The sequence below is a fragment of the Lolium perenne genome, chromosome 4, assembly GCF_019359855.2.
Source record: "Lolium perenne isolate Kyuss_39 chromosome 4, Kyuss_2.0, whole genome shotgun sequence".
Classification (NCBI taxonomy): domain Eukaryota; kingdom Viridiplantae; phylum Streptophyta; class Magnoliopsida; order Poales; family Poaceae; genus Lolium; species Lolium perenne.
The window spans coordinates 334194617-334216826 of NC_067247.2; the positions used below are offsets into that span (position 1 = coordinate 334194617).

The 22210-nt window shown below is 48.5% G+C and overlaps 1 protein-coding gene across 1 annotated transcript; it reads left to right on the forward strand.

Moving 5' to 3' along the window:
* Positions 1 to 758: 758 nt before the first annotated feature.
* Positions 759 to 21996, forward strand: LOC127296516 (beta-glucosidase 6). Its single transcript, XM_051326621.2, has 12 exons — positions 759 to 1032; positions 18474 to 18540; positions 19405 to 19463; positions 19579 to 19654; positions 19750 to 19821; positions 19944 to 20031; positions 20158 to 20413; positions 20499 to 20838; positions 20923 to 20954; positions 21064 to 21166; positions 21337 to 21445; positions 21584 to 21996. Exons 1-12 carry the CDS (start codon positions 877 to 879, stop codon positions 21756 to 21758), a joined length of 1533 nt encoding a protein of 510 aa, XP_051182581.1. The 5' UTR covers positions 759 to 876; the 3' UTR covers positions 21759 to 21996.
* Positions 21997 to 22210: the final 214 nt, after the last annotated feature.

Here is a 22210-nt window from a genome sequence, read left to right on the forward strand (position 1 = left end):
GGATCAAAGTCTATGGCCAACTGAAAACTAAGCAAGCTGCCCTAAAACTACCGCCATACACACCGCGCACGGGAGCCGGGCACCCCCTCCTACTAATGATCTGGAGGTTCTTACGGGAGGAGGGATGATGGGGGCAACATCGGTGGATCAAGGTCGATACAAATGAGCTACCTACCGTTTATGGTGCGCGGGGAAGGGGGTAGGGTTGCAGGGATATCCACTAAACCAGACACACCCTTAGATATTTATGCGCACGTTATTGTCGCAATCGAAGTCCAATTTCTCCGGAGAAAGGAGAAATCTCTGGTGCAAATCTTTTCGTCTATCACTTTCAAAAAAATATTAATCCCGGATTTAGAAGTAAGTAAATAAATGGGAAAAAATAATAAAGAGCCCTAGCCGGCCGGCACCGGCACGCATGCCATGATATGTACTGTAACCTGTATGATTCCCCAATGACAAGCTCGATCAATCATGGGGCTGGAACTTATCCTCGCCAGCCAGCTAGGTCCCCATGCGAGATCTCTTGCCATTCACACTTCCGTTCCCGGCCGCGCGCGGCGTCTCGAACCACCATCTCTCTTCACACTTCCATCTCTTAAAGCAATCGCTCACAAGTTCAAAAAAAAAAAAAAAAAGCAATCGCTCACTGCCAGTACTGTACCGATGGCTGATCCCGGTGAATTGGTTATCGGTGGAGCCTTCTCAATTTTCTCTCGCCTTTATATAACTATAAGTAGTCCAGCACATCACACATCGGCCGGTAGACACACGCAGTGGGCGTTTTCTTTGAGCTCTATCCGTGCTCTTCGGAGCCCACATCCCACGACGTACACCTCCTTCCCGCTTTTTCTTTCTCATCTCATTCCTGCCGCAATGGGGATAAAGAGGCCGGCGCAATGCGATTGCGCGGTGGCGGCGACGGTGGCTCTGCTGCTTCTCCTCCACCTTCAGGGCTGCGTCGCGCAAGGGCTCACAAGGGGGAGCTTCCCCAAGGGGTTTGTCTTCGGCACCGCCTCCGCCGCCTACCAGGTAATATAATTCTGGCTGCTGGGTTCTTGATTTCTTCCTCTGCTCCGCGCGCTTTCCAAGCTAGATTTCGGCAAAACGGGCAGCGGCGCCATTGATTCTTTAGTTCTCGATGCCAAACTGCTTGTTAGTAGAGTTGTAGTGCCATGTTAGCATTTCGCTGTTGCTCGCAAAACATAGTTAGTTACCCGAGGTCACCGCCGCGCGCATACTGCTCGGTTAATGGCGTCCAACGCGATGAGCTCGAAGAGAGTGCGTAGTAGGACTGTAGGAGGAAGAGGGCCATACCTACCACAGACCATCACCATGAGATGGGAGTCTCAGCTCGAGGCCAAGTGGGGACAAAAAGGCCTGTGATGATTTCTTTCCTCTCTTTCCCTTGGAACGAACAAAGTCGTATTCTTGTCTTGTGCCCTTGGGTCTGCTTTTCGACGGTGGCATTTTGGATCCTTCTTCTCGCCTGCCTACTATCTCTGCATTACTCTATCCTCGTACGTACCCGATGTCCATCCACCTCAAGCGTCTGTAGCTTTCTCTGTGAAAGCGCGTCCACGGCAAAACTGCACAGTGAGATAAAAAAAAGAATTTCTTCTTATCTGAGGACTGAAAAAGACAGCCTTCTAAAAATACTCATAGTCTACATTTGTGAATTGAGGCCATGCCCAATGCACTGCCCTAGAGGTAATGCGTCACACCTTAGCTATGTTTGGGTGGTCCAAAATAGGTTCGAATGAGGAGGCAACCTTCTCTTCAGAAAGTGGGATTTTAAACTTTAAAAACATGATTTTTGGAGAGAAAAAGAGATATATAGTGTCATATTTGCGGGTCCCTTCTCTCTTTTTCCTGACTAAAGCTGTAACTTTTATTGGAGAGATAAAATTCACCATGTTGCTTTTAACAACTTTTTTGCATGAATTAAGAAACTAGTTGTGTATGCCACCATTGCGCATGCCCTTAGGCGCCAATAATTGGATATGGGATTAGATTACTCTAGAAGTGGAATTTGTTTAGTGCTCTTTTAAGTAGTACTCCACTAGCACTTCATCTTAAAAAAAAAGGCAGTACTTCCTTCCTATCTAAAAATGCTGCTTAACTTTGTGTAGATACGAAGGTATACAGACATATTATAGTTATATATAAATTTATGTTAAAAAAAAAGTTGAGAATTTTTTTTACGACGGAGATGGACTAGTGCTACCTATGTGGCACTGTCGCTGTGTGTGAACAGTAATCGCTTTCACTTACTCCAGAACAGCTTGATGGTCTCAGTCAAGGAGCAGGCACGCATGCTCTACATTATCTATCCCGATCCATGGGACAATGTACTCTCCCCTGCCTCTGCCCCTGCCCAAGACCGTGGTCGCGGTAGCTGGTTTGGCCGGCTGTGTGTGAACCCTGCCGAAATCAAACCGACCGGAATTCTCAAGGTTCACATGCCGCTGCCGAAGCCAAACTCGCATTCCATTGCCCGCGCGTCCCGCCGGACAGCCACCACATGCCTACACGGCTACACCACGAGCACAGGCTAGCTGGGGCACATGCTGCGCGCGGCTGCCAATGCCATGCCGCACTGCTCGTGTGAACCTTCCTTGCTTCAGAGGCAGCAGCAGTACGTACCTCCTTCAACCCAAGTTAATCGATCCAACTTAAAAATACATTTGTAATGGTCATAGTGACTATAGCTGCGCCAATCAGTTTATACCGCTACATCCATCTCAAAGCAGGGTCACGTACATGGCATATGCGAAGCGAGAGGTTTCGATCTTACTGTAAAATCTTTAGATGTTAGAGCATCTCTAAAAGATGATGTAAAATACGTAGGACACAAAATTACAACTTCAAGGCACCTCTTTTATGGGCACCAAATTTCTTTTTTCAGGTGACGTAAAATATGGCACTTGTGCAATTCCGGGTGATGTAAAATACGGCACCACACCTAGTGCCCTATATTTCACAATTGCAATCATATATGTGAAACTCCTATCTAAATGATTTAAAACACAAATAAGATCCAAATATACTTCATATTACATCACACAAATAGTTCAATATCAAGTTCCACACAAATCATTAACGCACGAAGACTCAAAGTTCACCACTAACAACATCAAAGCTAACGCCTTTATTGGCCAAACCATGACCACCACTGCTTGGTGAGATCCCGGGGATCATCATGGATATGGAAATCGCGAATCTCATGATAGCACTCAACCAAGTGGGAAATGCGGTCTTGCCTCCGCAGCAGCCGCACTTGTTGGCCTATCAACTCATAGAACCTGTAGTCCATGGTATACCAAAGGATATCTTGATAACAAAACCTCGATGGACCTCTCACAATAGAAGATTAGGCTTGGAAAATCTCGAATGCTCTCTCATAGTGAAACTCAAGTTCTTTCTTATCTTGGGGTTTGGCGAGAGGCTTCACGAATGTAGCCCACCTCGGATAGGTGCCATCCGTAAGGTAGTAACCTTTGTTGTAGGTGTGGTCCTTTGCTATGAGTCATCGGGCATCCCAAAAAAGCATGTGAAATCCACGTCTTCGGATCAGCCACGGCTTCAAGAATAAAGGAGTAATTTTCATGTCCTTTGGATTATCCATGCAATCAATGGAGCCAAGTGCACATGGAAAACCACGGGATTTGCGGATCGACCAAAAGTTTAGCCATGTCTTGAGCATTGGGTGCTCTCAAGTACTATGGATCAAACACCTCAATCATAGCAACAACGGAGCGCTTGACATAGTTGATGGCTTGGCTCTCACCCATTGCCAAGTTGTCATCAGCAAGATTTGCCGGAATTCCATATGCCATCATGCGCAATGTGGTGGTTACCTTCATGTAGGTACTATGTTCATGCTCGAAGAAAATGCCATGCAACTTCACACACTCCACAATGTGCTTGAGCAAATCCGTTTCCAACTGAGGCTGGTGACGAGAGAATCGCTCGGGGTACGCCGGTGAATCCGCAAAATAGTTGAGCAACAACCAGTTTTGTCCATCAAGCCTAGCCCGCCACAACCTATCACGACCAAAAATAGAACCACCGTGGTTCGGTCGCTTGTTCTTGTGCAATGCAAGAATCATGGCAATGTCTTCTTTCTCCTCAATGTCAAACTCTTCTTCGGACGTCGAATAATCATACAAGCCCGAACTCTTGCTCGAACTCATCTACAATTCAATAATACTTGTGTCAAATTACTGTTGGATAATTAGGCACAATTTCCATGATTAATTCCAGAATATAAAACATGATGGCAGCAACTAGCAACATGTGAAACTCAAACATACTAGATGCATTAATCAACATGAGTAGCAGCAGCGCAAACGGTAAAGCATCCATCGCTAAACAGATCGAGATATGTCGCACGTACCGATCTGGTGGAGGTGGCGGTGGAGGTGTAGCAGATGATGTCGCGGCAGTAACGTTGTTGATGACAACGTTGTTGACGACGGGGAAGACGGGTCGAAGTAGACGGCGTTGAAGACGACGGTAGGCAGCACCGCCCGACTTGGACGGAAGGCGACCCGTGATGAAGAGCTTGAGCAGTCGCGCAGAGCGCTTCCCAAAAACCTAATTCGCCCTCTCCCGTACAGGATCGCAAGGACGAGCGGTTCCGGAGACCTGCTCTCCCGTTCGCCGATGCACGTCGGCTCACGGGATGGAGTAGGCTACGATGGCGGCGCAAGCAGAGAGAGGTGGAAACCCTAACTCGTGTATTGGATGTATTTCTGCGGTAGCCGGGCAGGAGATTATATAGGCTCGGGAAACCCTAGGCAACGTGGACCACACCCACGTCGCACGAACGTTTGGAGTCGGTTACAGATAGCCCACGATCTGGGAGCTACCCGAACCGACTAACTGCGACGCGTCCGTCTAGGACTCTGTTCGTTTTTCCTGAGCTACAAAAAGTAAGGAAAGTCTCGGCTCGAGGCTCAATCCACTCACCACGAGCGCGGCGCGCGCGTCGTGACGTGTCGTGTCGTGTCGTGTCGTGTCGAGACGAGCGAGCGAGGAGGAGGAGGAGCGCGCGCGTGTAGCACTCCTATTCTCACTCACTTACTAGTGGTGGAACAACCCACCTTATAAGGTGGTCTAACTTCCTCTCAACTTTCCATGTGGGACTAAACTTCCCACCTCTTGCCACTCCCTAGTGAGCTGCCACCAACTTGGGCTCAAACTCACAAGGCTGCCACTATGTGGGCTTTGAGATTTATAGGAAAAACTGAAATCTAATTTGGGCCACTAAAAATGAGCCCAATATTTCAACAATCCCCCACCAGATCTCAAATCCCCATTTAGAGATTTACCAATACTCACTGCTTGTTTATATACCAGTGTTTCAGCGGAGACTGTTAAGTTGAACTTCCGCCTAGAACCTTAAGCTACATCCATTCACACTTGAACAATGGACTAAGCCTTGAATTGCAAGTTTTGCGTGAACAGGGTTTCACTCAAAGTCATGACCAGTACATGGCTGCCAGTAGCCTACCCCGCGGGTGAAGCATATGCGTCATACTTCGTGGTCTCTTCATGAGTTTACTAGAGATCACCCAAATCTCATAGATTGCGACGTTTAACAATCAGACTCATATAGGTGTGTTATTTCAAGAATGCTTTGTAGGACAGCATCTTTGCTAATATAGCCAACAAAAACACATTAAGACTTGTTGCCAACCTGCCTTACAACAATTGAGAGTTGTGCATCTTCACATAGAGAGGGTTACATAATACTCTCCTCAATTAAACCACTAGTTTGTTCTTCCCAGGTCCTAATTCACGGGATCTCCGATCACAAAGGTTGGGTTACCACTATGGTGTAACATCAACGGGTCTCAAACCCATCTCCCTCGATGCACTTTCTATCACATTACGTGATAGTCCCTTTGTAAAGGGATCTGCCAGGTTTTTGTCTGTTTGAATATATGTAACAGTTATTACTCCGGAGTTTCGCAATTTCCTGACAGACTTCAAACGTCTCTTGACGTGTCTTGATGACTTCGCGTTATCCTTAGAATTGTTCACTTTGACAATTACAGTTTGATTGTCACAATTCAAAAGGATTGCCGGAACAGGTTTTTCAACCACAGGCAAGTCCATCAAGAGCTCACGCAACCATTCTGATTCAACAGTGGTTGTGTCCAAAGCAGTAAGTTCTGCTTCCATAGTTGACCTCGTCAATATGGTTTGCTTACAAGATCTCCATGACACTGCGCCACCTCCAAAGGTAAATACATACCCGCTAGTGGCGTAGAGATCAGCTACATCAGAGATCCAATTTGAATCACTATATCCTTCAAGCACAGCTGGGTGCCCTAAATAGTGAATGTGTTGACTGCCAAAACTCACCGGCGGGCAGCGGCTGTCAACACTGTAGAGCCGGGAACAACCTAGAGCTGCGGCTGGCTGAGGTCCCTCCGAGCGACGGCCCGCAAAGCACTTCTGGTCACACGTTCGATGCTGGGTGCAAGGGCGTGCCACCTGACCTATGCAGTCGGGAAGGTGATGGAGATGCCTCGCTTAGTTTCCTGCATGGCATACACGTAAACATTAAATACGAGCCTCGATCGGCTCTCAGGTTATCCTGTGAATCGGCTCAAAGAGCCGATCCACCCATGATCCGTACGGGGTGCACGAATATATGGTGGTCCTGCTTGATCAAGATAAAGCTAATGAGATCTACGACGATTTAGGGTTTTCACCGCATAATCGGATCATCCTACTCCAGGTTGGGCCTCGCGGCCACGCACGGTGATCGTAAGCCGATCCTAAACAAGGCCTAAAAACCAACACGAAGTTGATCCCCGGAACATCCTGTTTAGGACTTGCGAACGACACCCTACGTGCCGCTGGATCCTCCACCCCTTTGTAAGGCCTAACTATTGCAGATATTAAACTAATCCTTGCAGAACAAGGAGCAATCGTAACGGATCAGATCTACTAAATAATGATCAAGCGGGGTGCCGCCCCCACACCTAAGATAGGTGTGAGGGCGGCTAGATATGCAAGGGTTGCACTACGCTGGCATGTTACGCGAAGAACTATGCTAACCCTAACAAATCTATGATAACTACGTTGCTCGCCATCAACAAGGCTTCAGTACGAGCAACGCATGAACAACGTGGAGCTTGTGCTGCCTAGATCGCAAGATGCGATCTAGGCAGCATGTCACTTACCGGATAGAAACCCTCGAGACGAAGGAGTTGGCGATGCGCCGAGATTGGTTTGTTTGGGTTGAACGTGTGTTGTTGTTTATTCCATAAACCCTAGATACATATTTATAGTCCAGGGGACTTTCTAATTTAGGCGTGCACCTAACCGTGCACGGGTAAAACTCTATCTTCTAATCTAAGATGCGATCTACTATAATACAGATACACGGGCCACCTAGCCCAAACTCTCCGTGCAAGGCCGCTTCAGAGATCTTTCACGTGTAATCCTCCGAGCCCATCTCCCTTACGGCCCACCTCCTGATTTGGCCAAAATCTGGTGATAACACATGCCCCCCTGGTTTTGGAATTGATAATTCCAAAATCACTCTGTTCTTCTTCGTCGGGTCATGTCGTGGCAGAGCAGAACCGTTGCAGTATTCTTCATTATGATAACTTGCCTTCTCAACTTCTCTGCACGATTTGACAATTCTGGCCCCACCTCCTCGGAAACTGCTCGAGCAATAAATCTTTGCTCTATCCCCTTTATCTGCAGCATCGAACAGTCCATCTCTTCATCCTCCAGTTCCAAACTAGCCGTCAGCCAAAAAACCCTCTCCTTTCCGAGCCATGTCGTCCTCTTCCTCCTCTTCCGTTTCTCTCCAATCCTCTTCCTCAAGCGAGTTGATTCCAGAGCACGACCAGATGGAGGCGTACAACCGGCGCGCTCCCAAGCATTGGGACAAGCGGGAATGGGACTTCGACTTCGTACCAGAGGGCGAAGACCTCGTCTGGTCAGACGGGGCCATGCCCCTAACTGACGGGGAAGATGACCTCCGGTTCCTGGTTGACGGAGCACTGGAGGCGGAGAGCGATGACAACGACCCCCTCTTCCGGGGTAAATTCACTTCCGTCACCAAAGAAGAAGAAGAAGAGGATGATGAAGACGAAGACGTCTCCTCCGACATGAAGAAAGAACAGGAGGACGACACCTCTTCCGACGAACCGCCGCCAAAGCGCATCCGTGGCTGGGCCTGGTCAGATGAGGACGATGATGATGACGAAAACGAAGCCCCGGCGAAGGTCACGATGGCGACCGAGGGATTCGTCGACAGCAACAATGAGGGCAGCCACCCCAGCGACGGCGAAGACAGCAACAGCCCTTAGAATAGGGACCTACTAGTATAAGATTAGCAGTAGCAATCTGTCCCTTTTGCTAAATAATCGGCTTCTCTTTGTAAGAAATCTTATAATCAATGAAAAATTTCCGTTGACTTTGCCGATGTTCTTTATGCTGATTTAGCCGATTTTTCCTCATCTGACTTTGCCGATCGTTAGCCTAACCAATGCTTAATGACCAGATGAGGCCACGCCTTGGTCTCTCACGATAATCTGCGAGACAGGCCAACTCAGTCGCCCTTCCAAGCTAACCAACTCTGCCGATGACGATAGCACTGGGTGAAGCCGATCGCAGCAGACCGGCGATTTGATCTTGAGCGGGCGTTTTTAAGAGAGCCCCGGAACTGTTGCTGAATCAGCTGGATGCTGAAACTGATAACTCTGTAACAAAAGCATCATTCTTCAGAACAGTTGCGGTGTAGAGCCAGCTGATTCCAACAAAATCGGCTCCCAAAGCCAAGAAACTCTCGGGCGAGTTGCCCCCCGAGCCTCATCCAAAGCAAACCAAATGCGTCGCCATCGGCCTCCAAGTTATAATGCAGAACCAGCCGATTCCAACCAAATCGGCTCTCCAGAGCAAAGATATTTCAGGGCGAGCTGCCCCCCGGGCCTCTTGATTTCCGGAAGAGGCTTCCCAACTCCTCCTGCGCCTTGCTGACCAGACCAGCTCATCATCTTTGGCTGACTAATGCAACTTCCGGTGAGGATGTTTTTGAATCCCTGATACCCTCCTATACTCTGGGCGTAACAACCTCTGGAAGTGACCTTGATCAAGCCGCCACCTTGGTCCTGCCAGGCAAAACGCCATAGCCGCTCGACTCGGAATCGGCTATGCTCATGCTCCTAGGATAGGCTACTTCATCGGGCTTCTGCTTATATCAGCTGTACCTCTTTAGTCGATAGCCATGCTCCTAGGATGTTTTTTTTTACTGGCCGATTTTTTCCTATCGGCCCAGAATGTTTTACTGCACACCTGTTCACCTGTTCTGTGATTAGATGCCCCCCGAGCCGAATCTGTCAGGTAACTGCAGATATCGGCTCTGTAGTTTAGTCAAGGCATTGTATTTGCACGTCGGCTTTGGTAGGACCAATGTTGATTTTCCCTGACTCAATCAGCCGACGTAAACCGCTGCCCAGTAGATCGACATTGCATGCCATCAGAACATGTGGTGAAGATAATTTTGGCCGATTGCTGGAATCGGCCTCCATATTTGATTGAAGCGTTCGATGAAGGCATTGTGCTTTTCCTTCATATACCTTTGGGGGCCGATCCCAAGGACCGGCCTCGCCATACTTGCTCATTGGTTTGTTCTTGCTACTCGGTCAGGCCGGTGGATAAAACCAGCCCAACCTCTGACTTTATCATGTTGATGCGCTTGCTGCCGTCCACCTCGAGTGCATCGTGTAATCGTGGAGCACTAAGCTCCGTCGGAAGGATGAGCACCATGTTTGTGCCAGCCGATGTTTCATCATCGGCTTTCCTTTGCTTGGGGCGCCACTCCATTTTCCGTGGACGACCCTCTTCGTCCAGGGTTCGCTGAACTTTCGCAGCCAGATCAGGTCGCGCCTTCCTTAGCGTGTGCAGATATAACCTTTCGGCTTCTTCCAAGCTGCGCAATTGCTGAACCCTGCGCTTTTGGGAACGGCTGAGTCCATCAGGGCACCACCTTGGCCTGTGGTACCTGTCTTCTTCTTCTTCTCCCTCGTCTTCTGAATCATCGAGATCTTCCATCCGAGGGGACTCAGCTTGTTTGCTTCGAGGCGGGAGAGGTCCTAAGCGTTGGAACACGGACACATTGGCTGCCTCCTTCTTCTTCTGGTTGCATTCTGGGCAATTGCCGATTGTAGGCAATCGGCTCATTCCTGAATCCCAGCAGTGTCTGAAGAAGGGACAGTCCCAGTGCCTGTCCTTGTCGTCTCGCTCCCTTGCCTTTTCCTTGGCACGGCGCTCGTGCTCCTCCTCATCGCGATCGTGCCGACGATGGCTTCTGGCTTCTCTAGCCAGACGATCTCCTTCATCATCATAGTTGGACCGTCGGCGTTGGTCATACTGACTCACATATTTGTTGAGGAGGTGATCAGAGAGGGGTCGCTGATATCTTATGTTCTTCACCCCTCCCTCTGTGACGTAGCGCTTGCCATCATGACGGAGCCGATCGCGTGGAGCGGCCTCCTCTGTGTCCTTGCTACGAGAGCAGCTGCCCTCGTCTCCATCTTTGCCAGAGTGGTTCCCAGGTCCTACCATGTTGATGCTGAACAAGGATCCTGGCTGGCAACCTTCAGGGTAAGTGCACTCCACCATGTTAACGGCGGGAAAGGGCTGGGTGTCGACCTTCATGGCGTACTGGTTGAAAATTAGACGCCCCTTTTCTATCGCCGCTTGGATGTCTTGACGCCATACCTGCGGTCGTTGGTGGCATGGGAGAGCGAGTTGTGCCATTTGCAGTATGGCTTTCCGTTCAGCTCTTGCACCGTGGGGAATTTGAGACCTTCAGGAATCGTCAACTGCTTCTCCTTGAGCAGGAGGTCGAAGATTTGCTCAGTCTTGGTCACGTCAAAATCAAATCCCCTAGGTGGGCCTGGTGGCTTTACCCATTTGCAGGGCACGGGGGTTCCTCCCCGAGTCCATTCAGCCACTGCTACCTCTTGGTCTCCCGCAGGAACTTCGTCTCCCTCTCGCATCGACCGGGACCACTGCACGCTTGAACTTGTCTTGGTACAGGTCCGGGTGGCGCTGTTCATATGCCGATAGTTTACGAACCATATGCGCCGGTGAGGGATAATCTGCTTGGGAGGCCATGTCCTTGAGCTGTGATGCAAGGCACTGCTATCGCCAACTCGATTGCTTCCTTTTCAGTTATACGAACCGAATAACATCGGTTCCTAAGATTCTGAAGCGCTGGATGTATTCTGTCACGGTTTCTCCGCGCTTCGACGTAGTTGTGCTAGATCGGCAATGCCGGACTCGGAAGCCTACGAATGGTACCGCATATGGAACTGCTCTTCCAACTGCTTCCAAGTCCGGATGGAGTCTGGTGGCAAAGAGGTGTACCACCCGAAAGCCGATCCCGTGAGGGACTGTGAGAAGAGCCTCACGCGTAGCTGATCCGACACTGAAGCCGGTCCTAGTTGCGCCAAATATCGGCCGACGTGCTCGATGGAGCTGGAGCCATCCGATCCACCGAATTTGGAGAAATCGGGGAGCCGATATTTGGGTGGTAGCGGGATCATCTCGTATTCGTCGGGTACGGCTTGGAATAGCCGATTGCCCTCCTTTTCGGCACCATGCCGAATCGGTCTCTCGCATGGTATCGATCCGATCCGTCGTGTCGGCTGCGGGAGTTGAACTGCGAAGATTCGCCGGGGTGGCGTACTTAGCCAGCCATGCTTGCTTTTCCAGCTACGAGCCAAGCTGCAGGGAGCTGGGCTGCGGAGGTTCGTCGGGGTGGCGTACTTAGTTAGCCACGTACGCTTCTCAAGCTCTGTCGGCGACGTTCCTCCTGTTTTCCCGTAAGTCCCACGATGTTATGGCCTGGTTTGTGAGTGCCCAGTTGCCACAATCCGGCACATACGTGCACGCGTACCCGTGAGGGATCTCCTTAGGCGCCTCGGTCAAGAACTGGTAGTCACTAGGGTCACCACCGATCTTGTAGACGACGAATGCCGGTGTAGCCGGCACTTCGGTGCCGCCAACGCATATGGCAGCGGTGGACGGATCGGAGTGGCAACTCTCCTTGATGTGTCCCGAGAGCTGGTCCTGACGGCGAGTACTGGTGCCTCATGATCTCCTGGATCACGCGAAGAGCGACACGCTCCAACGTGTTGACCAGGTTCTCAGAGTGGCGGTGTAGCGAGTGAGCCACCAAGTAGTTGATCTCCTGCCGCAGGCCCCTGGTGCGTTCCTCCGACGGGGCAGAGAGGTCTATCCCATCGAGTGCACCTTCCGGTGAGAACCCCTTCCATCTGATGCCATGGGAACGGGTTCTCTGGAAAGAGCCGATGAGGTTGGCTTCGAGGGTGACTTTGATCTCGTCATACCTCTTCTTGAGCTCGTCGGGCAGCTCCTCGTACGTGACTGGCGTGCCGTCCGCCATCTCAGATGTAGATGGCGATGTGGTTGATGTAGAAGATAGTCCCACCGGGCGTGCCAGAATGTGTTGACTGCCAAAACCCACCGGCGGGCAGCGGCTGTCAACACTGTAGAGCCGGGAACAACCTAGAGCTGCGGCTGGCTAAGGTCCCTCCGAGCGACGGCCCGCAAAGCACTTCTGGTCACACGTCTGATGCTGGGTGCAAGGGCGTGCCACCTGACCTATACCTGGTCAGGAAGGTGATGGAGATGCCTCGCTTAGTTTCCTGCATGGCATACACGTAAACATTAAATACGAGCCTCGATCGGCTCTCAGGTTATCCTGTGAATCGGCTCAAAGAGCCGATCCACCCATGATTCGTACGGGGTGCACGAATATATGGTGGTCCTGCTTGATCAAGATAAAGCTAATGAGATCTACGACGATTTAGGGTTTACACCGCATAATCGGATCATCCTACTCCAGGTTGGGCCTCGCGGCCACGCACGGTGATCGTAAGCCGATCCTAAACAAGGCCTAAAAACCAACACGAAGTTGATCCCCGGAACATCCTGTTTAGGACTTGCGAACGACACCCTACGTGCCGCTGGATCCTCCACCCCTTTGTAAGGCCTAACTATTGCAGATATTAAACTAATCCTTGCAGAACAAGGAGCAATCGTAACGGATCAGATCTACTAAATAATGATCAAGCGGGGTGCCGCCCCCACACCTAAGATAGGTGTGAGGGCGGCTAGATATGCAAGGGTTGCACTACGCTGGCATGTTACGCGAAGAACTATGCTAACCCTAACAAATCTATGATAACTACGTTGCTCGCCATCAACAAGGCTTCAGTACGAGCAACGCATGAACAACGTGGAGCTTGTGCTGCCTAGATCGCAAGATGCGATCTAGGCAGCATGTCGCTTACCGGATAGAAACCCTCGAGACGAAGGAGTTGGCGATGCGCCGAGATTGGTTTGTTTGGGTTGAACGTGTGTTGTTGTTTATTCCATAAACCCTAGATACATATTTATAGTCCAGGGGACTTTCTAATTTAGGCGTGCACCTAACCGTGCACGGGTAAAACTCTATCTTCTAATCTAAGATGCGATCTACTATAATACAGATACACGGGCCACCTAGCCCAAACTCTCCGTGCAAGGCCGCTTCAGAGATCTTTCACGTGTAATCCTCCGAGCCCATCTCCCTTACGGCCCACCTCCTGATTTGGCCAAAATCTGGTGATAACAGAATCCCATAACTCATTGTACCACATAGGTAGCGCATGACCCTATCAAGTGCATGCCAATGATCAGTACCCGGGTTTGACATGAACCTACTCAACTTGCTAACAGCAAAAGAGATGTCGGGTCTAGTCGCGCTCGCTAAGTACATGAGTGAGCCGACAATCTGAGAGTATCTCAGTTGATCTACGGCAATCCTCCGGTTCTTGCGTAATGTCACACTGGGATCATAAGGTGTTGGAGAAGACTTGCTATCAATATAGCCGAACCGGCTCAAGATCTTCTCAACATAATGGGATTGCGTTAGAGTAATCCCACTCTCATTCTTAATAAGCTTGATGTTCAGAATCACATCAGCTTCTCCCAGATCTTTCATATCAAAGCACTTTGACAAGAAAGACTTGACCTCGTGTATTACTTTCATGTTTGTACCAAATATCAGAATATCATCCACATACAAACACAGTATAACACCTTCACCCCCACCATGGCGATAGTAAACGCACTTGTCAGCCTCATTGACAACAAAGCCTACAGAAGTCAAAGTTCTGTCAAACTTCTCATGCCATTGCTTAGGTGCTTGTTTCAGGCCATATAAAGATTTCAGCAACTTGCACACCTTTCTTTCTTCACCTTTTACTACAAACCCATCAGGCTGATCCATATAGATTTCCTCTTCCAACTCTCCATTAAGGAAAGCTGTCTTTACGTCCATTTCATGAACGATAAGACCATAGGAGGCAGCCATGGATAGTAGTACTCGAATGATGGTAAGTCTAGCGATAGGTGAATAGGTGTCGAAGTAATCTTCGCCTTCTCTCTGTGTGTAGCCTTTCGCTACAAGCCGCGCCTTGTACTTTTCAATAGTACCATCAGGTCTTAGCTTCTTCTTGAACACCCATTTGCAGCCCACAGGCTTGCATCCATGGGGTCGTTCTGATAGCTCCCAAGTTCCATTAGAAAGGATCGAGTCCATCTCGTTATGGACAGCTTCTTTCCAGTCATCTGCATCTGGAGATGCATATGCCTCTGCAATGGAGTTGGGAGTATCATCCACAAGGTACACAATGAAATCATCACCAAAGGATTTTTCAATCCTTCGTCTCTTGCTCCGTTTAGGAGCTTCATTGTCATCCTTCTCAGTAACATTCTCATGTGACTGTTCAAAATACTCATTAGATGTACTGGACTCAGGAATTATCTCAGTAGAAATTCTAGCAATGCTATGCATATCTTTCATAGGAAACATATTCTCAAAAAATGTTGCATCACGAGATTCCATAATAGTATCAACATGCATATCAGGTACCTCGGATTGAACTACTAAAAATCTATATCCTACACTCCGAGGAGCATAACCTAGAAAGATACAATCCACTGTCTTTGGTCCAAGTTTGCGCTTCTTAGTAATTGGAATATTGACTTTCGCCAAACATCCCCATGTGCGCAAATACGAAAGTGATGGTTTTCTCCCAGCCCACTCCTCGTAAGGGATTTTATCTTTATTCTTGTTAGGAACTCTATTCAGGACATGACATGAAGTCAACAAAGCCTCCCCCCACCATGCCTTTGATAAACCAGCAGTGGCTAACATGGAATTCACCAAGTCAGTCAGCGTGCGATTTTTCCTCTCGGCAACCCCGTTTGATTGGGGTGAATAGGGAGGCGTCCTCTCATGAATAATGCCATGTTCCTCACAGAATTCATCAAAGATTTTAGGAAAATATTCGCCACCACGATCCGACCTAAGACGCTTGATCTTTCTCTCTAGTTGATTTTTAACTTCAGCCTTATAAATTTTAAAGTAGTCTAAAGCTTCATCTTTAGTTCGCAACAAATAAACATAGCAAAATCTAGTCGCATCATCAATCAATGTCATGAAATATCTCTTTCCACCTTTTGTCAACACACCATTCATCTCGCATAGATCAGAATGTATGAGTTCTAGAGGTGCCAAGTTTCTCTCCTCGGCCGCCTTGTGAGGCTTCCGAGGTTGCTTTGATTGCACACAACTATGGCACTTAGAACCTTTGGCAATGGTGAAATTCGGAATTAAACTTAAACTGGATAGCCGAGACATTAAACCAAAATTAATGTGACATAAACGAGAATGCCAAACACTGGTATCATCACTAACATTGCCACATATATGGTTCACAGACTTATTCTGAAATCGAAAGCGAAAAGCGGAACAAGCCTCCGCACTCATAGCCTTTACCAATAAATTGTCCAAACTTGGAAACAACTACTTTATTCGACTCTAAAACAACCTTAAACCCATCTCTGCATAGAAGGGAGCCGCTAACGAGATTCTTGTTCATAGTAGGGACATGCTGCACGTTCCTCACCGCACGATCTTCCCGAAGTGAACTTCAGATCTACCGTGCCAACACCACGAACGAAGCATGTGACCCATTCCCCATCAAGACGGAAGAATCCCGGGCGACCTGGTAAGAAGTGAACATGGATATGTCGGCACACACATGAACATTAGCACCTGTATCAATCCACCAACATGGAGATTGAAATACCGAAAGAACAAGAAAGAGATTACCGTACCCATCGGCATTGCTAGCGGTCACGGTGTTGACTTGCCTCCCCTTTTTCTTGCGGTCTGCCCTCTCTGGACAGTCCTTAGAAAAGTGGCCAGCCTCTCCACAGGTAAAGCAGCTCAGATCTGCTTTGTTTATCATCATCTTCTTCTTGAAGGTTGTAGTCTTCATAGGCTTATTGAAGGCGGGCTTGTTATTCCCTTTGTTCTTGCTGTAGGGTTTCTTCTGCACCATGTTGGCGCTAGACTGACCCTCTCCTTTCTCAGTATTATCCTTAGCCCGAGCTTTCTCCTCAACATCAAGAGATGCTATCAAATTTTCAACTGATATCTCCTGTCTCTTGTGTTTGAGAGTTGTGGCAAAGTTCCTCCATGAAGGGGGCAACTTAGCGATGATGCACCCAGCCACAAACTTGTCAGGTAAGGCACACTTAAGGAGTTCGAGCTCTTTCGCAATGCACTGTATCTCATGAGCTTGTTCGACTACAGAACGGTTGTTTACCATCCTGATGTCATGGAAGCTCTCCATGATGTACGAGTTCATCGCCTGCATCGGTTGCACCGAATTTAGCATTCGGTGCATCCCGAGCTCTTTACCATCCGTTATGTGCATGTACACATCACACGTACGATCAGCAAGAATACTCAGAACGCATCCGACGAAGAGAGTATTGTTTTCCTTGAACTTGTTCTGATCTTGGTCAGATATAGTTCCTTCAGGTAAACCATCACTAACTTCGAACACTTTCAGATGAGTAAGCCAGAGCGTGGCCTTAACTTGCCACCTCTTAAAGTGCACACCGGTAAACTTATCCGGCCTCAGTGCATCAGCAAAACCAGCCATTGTTAACTCAGGAAATTGCCTACAATTAGGTTTTTGGATTGTTGGATAATTAGGCACAATTTCCATGATTAATTCCAGAATATAAAACATGATGGCAGCAACTAGCAACATGTGAAACTCAAACATACTAGATGCATTAATCAACATGAGTAGCAGCAGCGCAAATGGTAAAGCATCCATCGCTAAACAGATCGAGATATGTCGCACGTACCGATCTGGTGGAGGTGGCGGTGGAGGTGTAGCAGATGATGTCGCGGCAGTAACGTTGTTGATGACAACGTTGTTGACGACAGGGAAGACGGGTCGAAGTAGACGGCGTTGAAGACGACGGTAGGCAGCACCGCCCGACTTGGACGGAAGGCGACCCGTGATGAAGAGCTTGAGCAGTCGCGCAGAGCGCTTCCCAAAAACCTAATTCGCCCTCTCCCGTACAGGATCGCAAGGACGAGCGGTTCCGGAAACCTGCTCTCCCGTTCGCCGATGCACGTCGGCTCACGGGATGGAGTAGGCTACGATGGCGGCGCAAGCAGAGAGAGGTGGAAACCCTAACTCGTGTATTGGAAAAGTCTCGGCTCGAGGCTCAATCCACTCACCACGAGCGCGGCGCGCGCGTCGTGTCGTAACGTGACGTGACGTGACGTGACGTGACGTGACGAGGCGAGCGAGCGAGGAGGAGGAGCGCGCGCGTGTAGCACTCCTATTCTCACTCACTTACTAGTGGTGGAACAACCCACCTTATAAGGTGGTCTAACTTCCTCCCAACTTTCCATGTGAGACTAAACTTCCCACCTCTTGCCACTCCCTAGTGAGCTGCCACCAACCTGGGCTCAAACTCACAAGGCTGCCACTATGTGGGCTTTGAGATTTATAGGAAAAACTGAAATCTAATTTGGGCCACTAAAAATGAGCCCAATATTTCAACAATTACAACTACAAGAACACAACAAAATTTGGTAAAAAGGAAAAAATCAAATTACCTTTGAGGCGGGGCTTAGGCTACCGAAGGAGGTGGGAGAGGCGGGGCTGGTCCGGAGCGTGATGGTAGAGCGACGGCGGGTCAATCCCCAGTGTCGGCGGGGACGATCGCACGTGGGAGGGACGAGGAAAAAGATAAATCGGCGGTTGGTACGTCGGTTGGTGCCGAAATTTGTTTTGCAGCAGCCCCTGGTGTTGTATATTTACAGCTCCATACATAAATTTTAGGGCGCGTTCAAAAGAAATGTCCCAGTTTTTTTTTGTTGGGGCTCTTTTTGCCTAATATATGACAACAGGTTTTCTTTTTGTTTACATCAAGTGTTGTCGATGCTCTTAGCGTTAAACTCGTCTCATGTCGGTTCCTTTCATTTCTGCAGCTTCTTTCATATAAAATGGAAAATGTAAACTTACAATTTTTGTCTTGTGTAGTACGAGGGGGCGGTGAAGGCTGACGGGCGAGGGCAGACCATCTGGGACAAGTTCGCGCACACCTTTGGTAAGTTCAGTCATTTGGATCTCACACTCATATCACGGCACTAGTAGCAAGTTTGCGAGTAAGCATTTGGTGCACATGGGTACCAGTGCTCTCAGTTTTTTAAATATTAAAAAAATTATATATCCGTGTTTTAAAAAATCATCACATTTATTCTACGAATACATATATATGTTCCGAATACTCGTGAGAAGTTTTGGTAGAAATTGCATTGTATTTTGAGCTACAGGAAAAAAATAAATTTATGGCTACGTATAGAGACGTATATTTGTCAGAAATTTGTCTTTTTTATATAGCTCAAAATATAACATATTTTTCTTCGAAATTTCTACCGTATCTTCGGAATGTTTATATGTATGTAGGTATTTAATTTCAATTTTTTTGGAATAAAAATAATATGACTTTATAGCACCAGGAGCACTGGTGCTCATGTGCTAAAGATACTTTTCGCAAGTTTGCCTTCATGACGCGTCTCTGACCATGCCCATGTACCACTCCTAGTTAGTGTTTCTTGTTTGTTGCAAATGCTTTCTTATCCTAAATCGTGGATACCTAGTGGCGCAAACACAAGACCGCAAATGCATATTGTGCACGCGCGCACGGTTGATGCATATCTCCCACCTACCCTCAGCACCCAGCACATACGCATTTCAAGTTTTCAACTAAAGAAGAAACTAGTTCTAGTTAAGAAGAAAGAAATCAGCGCTAATCTAGCCATACCGGATTTAATTTAGTTTGCTCGTCTACCTATCCTGAAATAGTGGAACCTGTAGTTGAGACTTCAGAGTTATGAATCCTGTCTGAAACAAGTCACAGCCGTAACGTAACGCAGAGGTATTGCCATTTTCTGCTCTCTCTTTTTTGCAGGAAAGATCAGTGACTTCAGCAATGCCGATGTGGCCGTGGATCAGTACCACCGTTTCGAGGTGAGCACCGTGCTCTCTTCTCAAGATCGAGTACTGACATGTTCATACAGTATTGGGACATTTTCGAAAAAATACAGTATTGGGAGTGACGCTTTGGGATGGCCGTTTTTGTCAGGAGGACATACAGCTCATGGCAGACATGGGGATGGACGCGTATCGCTTCTCCATCGCGTGGGCGAGGATTCTCCCAAGTAGGTGATCTCCAGCTGAAAGCAGCATATTTGTCCATGATTGCTTTCTCTCACAAAATATGCATATAAACGTGTGTATATTTTCAATATTTTAGATGGCGTTGGTCAAGTCAACCAGGCCGGCATCGACCACTACAATAAGCTGATCAATGCGCTGCTCGCTAAAGGTGAACGGGTGGAATTGCAAACTTTTCTGAATACATAATCCTATCTGCATTTGCAGTTCTGCTTAATTCTGGATAAGCTCATGAATTGGTAGTAGCACTGACTGCACGTCAAAATCATCCAGGGATTCAGCCGTATGTGACCCTCTACCACTGGGACCTCCCTCAGGCCCTGGAAGACAAGTACATCGGGTGGCTAGACAGGCAGATTGTGTGAGTAGAGCACACACAACTCTTAACCTACACTTTCTACATCTTAATATGATCGGCAGATTCATCAGTCACAGTGCATTAGCCATGCATTTCCATGATGATCTAATGGACTCTCTTTTGATGCAGCAACGACTTCGCGGCCTACGCCGAGACGTGTTTCAAGGCGTTCGGCGACCGGGTGAAGCACTGGATCACGGTGAACGAGCCGCACACCATGGCGGTGCAGGGCTACGACGCCGGCCTGCAGGCTCCCGGTCGCTGCTCCGTGCTGTTCCACCTCTACTGCACGCAGGGGAACTCCGGCACCGAGCCCTACATCGTCGCCCACAACATCATCCTCGCCCACGCCGCCGCCTCCAGCATCTACCGGAGCAAGTACAAGGTGATCACCCATGAAACTGCTCTTTCTTACTAAAGCTTTCAGAAATGTATGCTGATTATGTCCATGTCAACTGTGGAAACTGCAGGCGGCGCAGAACGGGCAGCTCGGAATGGCCTTCGACGTGATGTGGTTCGAGCCGATGACGAACGCCACGGTGGACATCGAGGCGGCGAAGCGGGGGCAGGAGTTCCAGCTCGGGTGGTTCGCCGACCCCTTCTTCTTCGGCGACTACCCGGCGACAATGAGGAGGCGGGTCGGGGAGCGGCTGCCGAGGTTCACCCCGCAGGAGTCGGCGCTCGTCAAGGGGGCGCTCGACTTCGTGGGCATCAACCACTACACCACCTACTACACCAGGCACAATGACACCAACATCATCGGTCGGCTGTTCAACGACACGTTGGCCGACACCGGGACCCTCAGCCTGCGTGAGTCAAGCTCTCTGAATCTCTTGAGGTTCCTTTGTTTTCCATCCGTGTTACAAAGATACTGATGTCTTTAGCAATTTGCAGCATTCAGAAACGGGAAAGCGATTGGAGATAGGGTGAGTTTTGCATACACATTCTTACCAAGATGACTTTTTTTTTCTTTTTCGAAATGGTTCCCGACATAACATTAGAAGTTTAGCCTGATGTAATGCTCCTACCACACAGGCGAACTCGATATGGCTGTACATTGTGCCGAGAGGTATGAGAAGCCTGATGAACTATGTAAAGGACAGGTACAACAGTCCGCCGGTCTACATCACCGAGAATGGTAAGAGCATCATGTGCCTGGATTCTTATCCTGCTAACTAAACCTCCAGATTCTCGCAAAAAAAAAAAAAAAAAACTAAACCTCCAGATTTGCACATGAAATCAGTGCTCGGTTGGCTACATTACTTCAGACAGAGTCGTGACAGCGTCTATGCGCAATTGCTGATGCAGGGATGGACGACAGCAACAGCCCATTCATTTCCCTCAAGGACGCCCTCAAGGACGCCAAGCGGATCAAGTACCACAACGACTACCTCACCAATCTAGCTGCCTCTATAAAGTACTGTGCTATGCTATCGCTACCATTTCTGAATCTGTGCAAAATGTACAAGGCTACATTTTGCAACAAAAAGTGTATGATCTGTGCAATGCTTCAGTAAGAATCATCTCACGCGTTTTGCTATGCGGATTGATGCAGGGAGGACGGGTGCGACGTGCGCGGGTACTTCGCGTGGTCTCTGCTGGACAACTGGGAGTGGGCGGCCGGGTACACGTCGAGGTTCGGGCTCTACTTCGTGGACTACAACGATAATCTCAAGCGATACCCCAAGAACTCGGTGCAGTGGTTCAAGAGCCTCCTCAGCTCCAGTTGAGACGGGAGATCAAGGAAGCAATTGTTTGGGTATTATTTTCTTCTCGTGCAGTGCCACGGCATGTCTTTGCTGTCGTCCAGTGTGTAATGTTCGTAACATTGGGTTAAGATGCAACAGGCGTCAGGTGTTTCAGAATTAGAAGGTGTTCTCTTTCTGAATTGTATAGCTTCTTCTACCTGTGGTGATTTGTGAACGTTCTCTTTATAAATATATAGGCACAAAGGCAGACTTGTACCAAGGCCCTAGCAAGGATTTTGGAGGCAAACGCGTTGATGTTGGTCCTAGCCACCTTCAGCTAACGTATATTGTTTTGAAGCTTCCGTCAGTAGTGTTCGTTGGCTAGGCAGTTTGGATGTTCTTTTGGTGTAAGTCTTTCTCTGGAGGCGACTGTTAAAACTTGAATGCTGTAAGTTTGAATGGTTTCAGAAACGGAACCGGTGCTGGGCACTTTT

What these genes read in the sequence shown, in the direction of transcription:
- LOC127296516 (XM_051326621.2), top strand. Translation starts at nt 877, where the DNA reads ATGGGGATAAAGAGGCCGGCGCAATGCGATTGCGCGGTGGCGGCGACG. An exon ending in GGAAAGCGATTGGAGATAGG is followed by an intron (nt 20,955 to 21,063) that starts GTGAGTTTTGCA and finishes CCTACCACACAG; the next exon opens with GCGAACTCGATATGGCTGTA. An exon ending in GGTCTACATCACCGAGAATG is followed by an intron (nt 21,167 to 21,336) that starts GTAAGAGCATCA and finishes TTGCTGATGCAG; the next exon opens with GGATGGACGACAGCAACAGC.